This window comes from Echinops telfairi, unplaced genomic scaffold, assembly GCF_000313985.2.
Source record: "Echinops telfairi isolate 266 unplaced genomic scaffold, ASM31398v2 ScPeMD7_9;HRSCAF=40, whole genome shotgun sequence".
NCBI classification, from domain to species: Eukaryota; Metazoa; Chordata; class Mammalia; order Afrosoricida; family Tenrecidae; genus Echinops; species Echinops telfairi.
In genome coordinates, this window is record NW_022103906.1 from 59,697,172 (window position 1) to 59,707,113 (window position 9,942).

At 41.3% G+C, this 9,942-nt stretch overlaps 1 protein-coding gene across 2 annotated transcripts in view; it reads right to left on the reverse strand.

The window, feature by feature from the left end:
• The window catches only part of WWC2 (WW and C2 domain containing 2), a 262,995-nt gene that overhangs the window by 99,962 nt on the left and 153,091 nt on the right, over positions 1-9,942 (reverse strand). Inside the window, exons 3-4 of one of the 2 annotated variants that reach the window (XM_004696137.2) lie at positions 9,600-9,803; positions 8,503-8,579 (exon numbers count right to left, since the gene is read on the reverse strand). In XM_004696137.2, coding sequence (XP_004696194.1) covers positions 8,503-8,579; positions 9,600-9,803 — 281 coding nt within the window. Of the gene's footprint in view, positions 1-8,502; positions 8,580-9,599; positions 9,804-9,942 lie in introns of those variants that run through there. The other variant, XM_045286701.1, reaches the window with a different exon arrangement.

Genomic DNA, 9,942 nt, shown 5'->3' on the forward strand with positions numbered 1-9,942 from the left:
CTTCACCCACCCCTCCGCTGCCCGTCCCCCAGAGAGGAGGCCACACGTAGCTCCCTGTGATCCATTCCCCCCTACTACATCCCCTTTCCCTCCTGGTATCGCCACTGTCACCCCTGGTCCTGAGAGGTTCCTCTGTCCTAGATTCCCTGCGTGTCCAACCATAATAGACTTTTAATGCACTGTGTTTTACTTTGTTTTAAATATGCTATTTTACTTAACTTTGAGACAGTCATCATATTCATGAACTTAGTTACTATTAATGATGCTTTAGTTACTCCTTGGAGAGACAAGTTTCCATGTTGTACCTTTTTCCTTCTGCCTGAAGAATTTGTTAACATTTAATACATTACAGGTCTGCGGACCATCAATTTTCAGAGCACTTGCCTGAAAGGTCTTTGTTTTCACGAGCTATAGAAATCTATGTTGACATTTTTCTTTCCGTATTCTAAAGATAGCGCTCTTTATTACTGTATTGTCTTGTAGCTTGCATAGTTTTTGAAGATCAGCCTGTTGTTTTTTTTTCTTAACTTTGTCTACTGTCTCTTCTCTAGGCTGGCTCTCATGATTGTCTATGACTGACTTTCAGCAGTTTGATTACGGTGCATCTTGGAGTAATAGTCTCTGCGCTTATTGTTTCAGGTAGATTGCACTACGTGGACCTGCCAGTTTCTGAGTTTTCATTTCTGAATGTGTTTTTCCCTATCCTGCTCTTTTAACAAACTGCCATCAAGTTCATGTGGCAACCGATTCATGTGTCAGAATGAAATCAAGCTTCATGGGAGTTTCTGAGGTTGAATATCCACAAGGAATCACCAGCTTTGGCCTGAAACGTGTGTTAGACTACTCGCTACTCTGTAGTCTAACACAGGGCACGGACACTTTATCATGTTTGTTCAAGGTTGGTTTTCCCCTTTTCCTTTCTGTAATTCAAGTTGGTAGTTCCTAGTCTCCAAGTTCATGGATCTTCCCTTCCGCAGCGTGTAATCTGGCGCTGTGCCATTCAGTGTAGTTTATGTCTAATAATGTATAATTTCCACTTCTGGCTTTTAAAAGTATGTATTGTATTTTTTTTTACTGATCATTTTCATATCTTCCTCTACATCAGGTGTCCTCAAACTATGGCCCGAGGGCCACATGCGGCCCGCCGAGGACATTTATCCGGCCCGCCGGGTGTTTTTGCCCCGTTTGTTTTTTTACTTCAAAATAAGATATGTGCAGTGTGCATAGGAATTTGTTCATAGTTTTTCTTTAAACTATAGTCTGGCCCTCTAACAGGTCTGAGGGACAGTGAACCGGCCCTCTGTTTAAAAAGTTTGAGGACCCCTGCTTGTGCATACAGAAAGCATGCTTTAGCATGTATCGAATATGCTGCACACCCTTCCCTACTAACAAAGTCATGTGTTGTTTCTTATTGTTATGGGCCATCTTCTTCAGTCTTTGAATACCTGATCATTTTGAAGAATGCTTTTGATGCGTGACACATAGAATAAGCTAAAGATGCTTAAGTTGTGTTGATGTATGTTGACACACGAGAGGATTTTAAAAAAAGTTCATGGAAAGATGGAATTAAGAGATAATGAAATTTTTACATGTTTTTTTGAATAACCCTTGTATACAGACACCCATTAAACCATCATCAAATCAAGATAATAATGAACGGTATCTGTCACTACCCCAAAGCTTCCACACACCCCAGTGGTAATGCCTCTCTTCTGTCTCTAGGCTGCTTACATTCGTTGGCTATTCAATTTCAGCAGCCCTTTGAGTTACAGTGGACAGCTGCTCCACAGGGCTTCCTGGAAACAGATCAGCAGGCCTACCCTCTGCGGCACTTGGTTGGTACGCTCAAACCACCAGCCTTTAGGAAAACAGTCGGTCACAAACCACCTGCTTCACCCACGATTTTGAAGACAGTGGTTTCCTGGATGCTAAACATGTGGGTTTTATATATTATCCTGTGCTAGACTCTGCCGGAGGTCCTTAAAAATGCAGAACTGTGTTCTAGCAAACACAGTATTGGGGGCAATTTGATCCTTTTATATATAGTATGCACTTAATTTTTGTCTGGGCATAGCCAAAGCAAGCTTTAATCTAAGATGAATTTGGGTTACCAGGACACTGTCCTTCACAGTCTCCATCCATGGCCCATGTCTCAAGCTCTCCTCCATCGGGTGCTGAAATATAAAATCCCCCAGTCACGTGTAAGCTGGGAATGTCTAGTCGCGCTGCTGGCTTCCCCCAGTTCTGTGGTCTTTTACCCCGTGGGTACAGTGCATATTGAATTAAAACAAATATTTGCGGAGATTCTATAGTACGACGACAGCTTTCTGACTCATTCTCTCCACCCATCTCTCCACTGTGCTTCCCCACAAATTCTAGTCACTTCTACCTCCCTGAATTATTATTTTCTGATTAAAAAAATATTTTTTCCTGGCATATCACACCAGACTACATGAGGGTTTGAGTTCATCTCCCTCTCCTGCAGATAGTGTGATCTCAGGGTTCATCTGGTCTGTTTCCCTTCAGTTAGGGATTGTAGCCCTCGATGGACTATTGTGAGGAGTCCTGGTAACACAGTGGTTATGAGTTGGGCTGCAATCCACAAGGTTGGCACTTCGAAACCACCAGCAGCTACTAAGGAGAAAGACAGGGATCTGATCTCCTGTAAACAGTTACTGTCTCCGAAGCTCACTGGGGCATTCGACGCTATCCTATAGGGATGTGTGGTAGTTACATAATTTCATGTCTACTTGATAAATAGGTTGAGAGGTGGAGTCTAGCCTGTCAATCAGGTTGCAGCCTGATGATGCCTCCTTGTGGGGCCTTCTCATGAGAATTCTGGGCACTTTCTCTCTCTCTTACTGGAGGTGGGCCATACTCTCTCTGCCTTCATCTTCCTGTGGACAAGCCATGAGGAGCTGCACTGAGACCTGAGTGAGCCATGCGGTTGGAGACTTGCAGAGATAGCCTTGTGATGCTTCCACTGCCATTGGATCCACAAGACTTTTCACCCTCCGGCTTGTGATCTTCCTGCATTCGACGTCATTGCATGTGCTGCATAGTCTGAAGACAAATTTATAGACTGGTATCGGACACATAGGCTAATATCGGACTTATGGACTTGATCTGGACTGGGCTTGACCTGTATGTTTTCTCAATATACAACTGCTGTTGGCTATACAGCTCTCTCTTACACATATTTGAATGACCCTGGATGTTTTTGTGGTCACCCCAGACTAACACAGGATGCTCTGAGTCAGTAACTTTGACCCAAAGGCAGTGAGTTTGGTGTTTTGGTGGCCTATTGCAGGGAGCCCTGGTGGTGGAGTGTTTACATGTTGGGCTGCCAACTGCAAGGTCAGCAGTGGAAACCACCAGCCACTTCACAGGAGACAGACGAGGCTTTCTACTCCCGTAAAGAATTACAGTTTCGGAAACTCACAGGGGCAGTGCTACCCTGTCCTACGGGATCACTATGAGTCAGTATCAGCTCAATGGCAGTGAGTCTGGTTGTTGTTTATTGCTTAAGAACAGTTGTTTCATAGATTTTATTCAGTTTTCTAATTGTCTACAGCAGGAGGAAAATTGTTGTAGAAGGTAATTCTTCATGGGTAAAAGCCTATCACCAGTAGACACTTTTAAAAGATATTAATGAAATTTCCACAGTGTGAATTTGGGCATCAGATCTCCTTATTGGACCTCTTCCATCAATGTCTCCCCATATGTAAAGCACAACACGGACACTGAGACCAGATCTATTTATCCTGATTCACGCGATTCCATTCCTGAACATCTTGAAGGCGTGCGCTAAGTTTAGATTTTTGATTAAGTAGAAGCTGACATTATTGTGTACTAGTTTCAGTCTTAGAAATACATTTGCATAGAAGCTGTGTGAAGCGTTACATTATGTGCACTTGCTACTTCTTTGTCATGTCTTTAAGACACTGACACTCAGAATCACGTGTGCAGGCACTGGGCCAATGTGCACATTGTGCATGTGAGAAGAAAAGCATCAAAATGTAAGGACGCAGGGACTTGAGAACATGAGGAGCTTCGAAACGTTAGTGGAAAAATCCATTTTATTTTTCTTCATTATCTTTTAATTCGACTTTTCCCAAGAACTTTTTGAAGCTCCTTGTTTTCATTCTATTTTTACTTCATATAATTTCACATAGCTTAATTCTCAGAGCCTTCACACCAAAAAAGATGAAAGTTTTATAAAAGCAATTAAGACTGATCACTTATTTGTCAATTCTAGCTGCTTAGACTAAATTATCTGATTAGAGGAGTTAATTTTATGGACTGCCAGAAGTCTCGTGTACACTATGTGTGCTGAGAATTAAAATTAAGAAGACTGGAAGCCACAGCCAGAGAGATCGATAGAGTAACTTCTGTTGATGCCGAAGAAACTACATATTTCTTCTCAAATACACAGATGTAGACATGGACAGATTAATTTAAAAGCTTAATTAAAAATTGAATGCAAATTTCTCTAACAAATTCTACCTACTTATAAACTTGGGCAAAGATTTCAAAGAATGGCATTTAAATGGATGATTCACTTTGTACATTATATTCTATATACTCCTGCTAAAGACCCTATGGTATAAATATTAATTATAAGATAAATTAATAGATTTTACAGTAAAATGTTTACATACCCTTTCCTAAAGTTAAAAATTCTTAAATTAAAAACTGTCTAAAAGCATTAGGAGTACCTTAATATAACACATTTATTTATTCATTTAACTATTTAAGCAACTAGAAATAAGATGTAAACAAATATAATTGTCTAATGAGCAAACTGAAATCTAATGATTACCAATACTATTGAGAAATAATATCAAAAATGCACTTTAGAAAAATGTTCATAAAATATGTGGTTTCCAAGTATTTGACCACTTGCTCTAATTCGGTAAAACAAATGAGATCTATCTGCTAATATTACCACATCAAGATTAGTAAGCATGAAACTATTATTTTGGCTCTGTGTGAAAAAAACAATATTCTTGTTTCTCTGCCCAAAAGCACAGGGAGGGACTCTGAGGCACCCAAACAATGAAGAGATAATTATACATGAGTTACTACTGCTGTGGCATTAATCTGTGGGAAGGATGTGCATACGCAGGGATTTCTACAGTGGAGCCAAACTAAAGAAGGCCAAGTTATCAAAATCCATGAGACACTGCCAAGTCACCCAACCACTCTGGCTAGCGGGAGCATTCTACAAGTGCGGCCCAGCCAAAATGTGGACAAATGCCCGAGTGAGTGCACCATCTGTTGCCAGGCGTTGAAGCCCTGACACAGCTCAAAACATCACTCACAACAGGGACTACAAGGGCCAATTTGCTAAGGGAGCATTTCTGAAAAGGCAGCTACACTGTCAGGAAGTGTTATATAAACACCGCTACACTGACGGAGGAAAGGAAGAGAGGAGTGCTTCTGATCCTTTATTACAGTTATTTATGGGTGTCTCGCATCCTCTTCTTGAAGAAAGTACCTTTGTCAAGAGGGCACTTAGGTCTCTTTTTGGTCATAATGCTGAATATAAAAACGGATAAAGGTGGTAAAAATCTAAGCTCTCAACAGTAAATTAAGCTTGGCATAAAACCAGCTGTCTCTAAGGGATGCAATTGCTAAATTAAGAGATAGTTTGGGAGGTGCGGCCACTTGGCAGCTCCTAGGAAATCCCTGATGGCCTGGAGCTCCTTATTCTCCTAAGCGTTATTTGTGGGCGATATTATCATTTGTTTAATTCTCCCCCTAAGCTTGCATCTTTCCCCAAAGAGGATATGAATGGGCAGAGCAAAATAGCCTATTGTAGTTATTCCACTTACAACCTGTCCTCCAAGAATAAGAACACTGGGAAACGACGAGGCAAAACTTAAAGTTTACAATAATCATAAATAGTATCTTCCTTAGCAATGCACATAGCCAGTGACTGCTGGAGTTATTATGAGTAAGTTTTGACAAGATAGGTACGTACACACACACACACACACACCTTATTTTGAAAGTGAGAGAGGATCCAGACTGGTGTCTCACAGAAAGGCATAGGCAGGGTACACGGAGACAGCAGAAAAGCACACTGGACCAATCATAAACCAATGGACAAAACATAACATTCTCAAGAAATATGAACAGATTGGTAGAAGGCAGGGCCCGGGCTACTCTGGAGGGATTTCTATGGCAGACTGACACGGAACACTTGTATCGATGACTTCATAAATTAAATCAATAAATTCAAGCTTAAAGTTTTGTTTCCTTCCAGTAATTGTAGACAAAGTGTTTTGTTTTTTTTCTGTTTCTTTTTTAGAAAACAGAAAAGTTGTTGGGGGGGGTGAGGAGGGAGAGGAACTATTGGAAGGCACTGCAGAACTACCAAGGAAGCACGGCTTTGTGTGTGGAAGATTCAAAAGATAAGGGAAGCCCAGAGTCGGGACCCACACTTGGCACTACTTTTCCTTTTGCAGCATTTGCCAGTCTGGCAGAGAAACCGGAAAGCTGGGCAAAACGCAGAGGCTTAGAGGCTGGGGTACAGAGAACGCCCTGACAACCCCTCAGCTGTGTGGAGGTGGGGAGACTGGAGCTCGGGTCCCATAAAGCCCCAGGAGCCCCAGTGACGGCATGTGAGGAGGTCAAGGGGATTTTGAAGTGCTTTATCCTGAGAGAAAGGGTAAACCAGAAATAGACCAGCCTTCAGAAAAGGACTTAAGCAAAGATTTTAGTCAGCTCAAACCCTGACTGGATTAAAATACAATCTGCCCTTGGCCTAACTGCCTAAAAGGAGCAGAAGTAAATCCTTTATGAAGGATGATAAAATCTTTTAATGTCTCAAATTTTTGCTTTATACATTTTCATACATAATGTATGGTTCTTAATAAAGCATGAGGAGCTATAAAAAGTAGTACTGACCAGAATCTAAGAGGAAAAAAGGACCAAGTAATCTAGCATAATCGAAATCTAGATGCTATGTTAGTCACGATATGACATTTTACAATGACTATGATTGTTCCGCTACAAAATTCTTATCAATGTGTAGAATTTTGATAAGTGTAAATAATTAAAGAAAAAAAATCACAGAAATCTCAGAGCTGGGGAAGGGAGACAGCAGTCAGTGTACGAAATGAAAATAATAATACTGTATAATTTATCAGGGTGGAGTCACGAGGGTGGGGGGTGGGAAGAGGAGCTGATACTAAGGTCTCAATGGGTAGTAAATGTTTAGAAAATAATGATGGCAACATATGTGCAAATATGCTTGGTACAACTGATGTATGGATTGTTATAAGAGCTATAAGATCCCTCAGTAAAATGATCTTTTAATAAGGAAAGAAATTTCAGAACTGAGTATTACCCGGTGGAATTGAGCTGAAATTGGCAATAAAAGTTCAGAAAATATCCTGTCCTTTGAAAATGAAACAAACACACTCAGCTGAGAAACCACCGAGGAAGTTAGTACATGTTCTGAAGTAGAAGACAGTGAAAGTACAAAATGTGTGGGTGTACACAGTGTATGTGTTAGAAACTGAGAGGAGCTGAAACTCTTTGGGAATACCCACTCCTAAAGTTCACGATGTACCTGTTGACAGAGCATACCTACTGAGACAGCAGTGTGTACAATTGTACACCAAAGACATGAAAATATTGGTATAATTTTAATAACTAAAATTTGGCTATTAAGTTGCATCAATAGTACAATACAGCTAATGTACACCAAAAGTGTAAAGAATCTATGATATGTACACAAAAATGGAACAATTACACTTGATCTTCGCCAAAAGGCTGAGAAGCGATAAAAGTGGACCAATTATACAGCTGGGAAAGTGATTGCGGGTGAATCTCCAAGTGCTGCTGAACCTCAGAAGCAAGGCCCCAATAGACACGGTGCTACTCCAGCTACACAGAGTTCAAAGCAGGCCCAAATGAATTAATAGTGCTCATGAGATTGGCGCTGGCTTTAGAGAGAAAGGTGCGAGTAATGACTATTAGAGAGTACAATAGGGACTTTCAGGGTCCTGGTTACGATCTACTGCATGACCTACAGACTGGCGGTGAAGTGAGTCGATTTGCTTTCATAACCCCCAAACAAGAAAACATCCGTTCTAACTTTCATAGCAGTGTAGTCAAATATATTTAGATTAAGGACTAGAAAGCCCCACATGAGGAGCGAGTAAAGATGAACCCAGAAAAGGGGTGATCTGGGGACAAGTTGTGGGCATCTTTAAATTGGGGCAATCTGGGGAAAGAGCTCTCAGGTTCGTCTCTGAAACAAGAGTACGTGAAGACTGAAATTCTAATGCAACAAGAGAACTACCCAACAATGGAGCATAGCTCAGTGACAAATAGGATTCCACTCACAAAAGTCATCCAAAGGAAGGTACAGAGAGCCCCTGGAGGGGTAAGTGGAGAGCTCTGTAGGAAGAAGGGAGACAGAGGACCACTGAAGGCCTTCGAGGTCTGTACGATGTTCAAGGCAGAGCCACAACAAAATCACCTTACCCTTAATCGCGTGGTGGAGATCTCAGCTTTTAAAATATCGGGATCGTATTTAGTACTGGATGAAGATCCTGAGAACACTTTGAAAGAGAAAAAAATGTTGAATGGCTGTTTATAATTGCATACATAATTCTTGACCGCAGGTGACTTCCCAACTCTAAGACCAGCCTGTTAGATGCTTTGTATCCAGATATTCATTTTCTTTATCAATTCCTTCATGGTCATCCATTAGATCTTTGCCTGTAAAAAGTAATCTTCAGACCTCTATCATTTTCTCAAAGAGCTGGGGGGAAAAGGAGTGGCACAAAGGCCATGGTGCTGAGTTTTCCTCTGGGCTTTATAACTGTCCGCAGAGAACCAGACTGCAGAAACAGGATACTGAAATAGTGCACAGAATTACCCAAAAGCTTATCATTTAAGCAGAATGTCTATTTTCATTATAACTGCTACTCAAACTATGACCAGCTCCAAATGACCTATTTGTGGCATAAAGAGAGACACGTTAGCTCTGGCAGTGAACAGAGACTTCTGGAATTGCTTAACAGTTCCAGTTCCTCTCGAGAAATACTAAACTAGAATTGCAGTAAGTGAAAAAATTACCTGTCCTAAAACCCAAACCAAACCCATGGGCACTGAGTCGATTTCGACTCATAGTGACCCTACAGAACAGAGTAGAAATGCCCCTGGAGGCTTACAGGCTGTATATCTTTACAGGAGCAGGAAGCCTCATTGTTCTCCTGAGGAACATCTGGTGGGTTAAAAACACCCACCATGGTACTTGTTAGCAGTTCAATGCAGAGCCCCAGTGCGTATCAGGGCTCCTCCAAAGGTAACAATTATCTCATAAACGAATACAGAAGGAGCCACAGTAACAGAAGGTATACATTATCTCCAAATGGGGAAGGTTTATCTGGAAGAGGATTGAGGGGTTTACTGAGAAGTCTGCTGGATGACATCACCTTCTCTTGGGGTACTGAGCCACGCTTCCAGTTTAGGGAGGAAGAGGGCTCAACATTAAACCCCACAAACATGTACGTAGATTTCTATTGTTTACCAATAGGCCTCAGTCTTGGAAGTCTGAATATCCGCCCTATACTTACAGCTTGTGCGAGAACTGGACTTTTCCTTATAAGCATCGTTTAATCGTACATATTCATCCAGGGCCAGAGCCAGCCTTTGCTCCTTCACGTGGTACAGTTCCTTCTGTGTCCTGAGTGCATCCTGCGCCACTGAGAGATAGTCCTTGAGCATTTTCTCCTGTTCTCCCCTCCATTGTTTTCTCGGATCTTCTATCTGTGTGGTTTCTGAAACACATATGTGAAAACACATCAAAATAAATAACTGTATATTTTCGGCTAGTTGCAATCCACATACCTTCTAAGGACAACAGGGAAAGGGTAGGATTGTGATTGAAGAAAGAAAGAAAGAAAGAAAGAAAGAAAG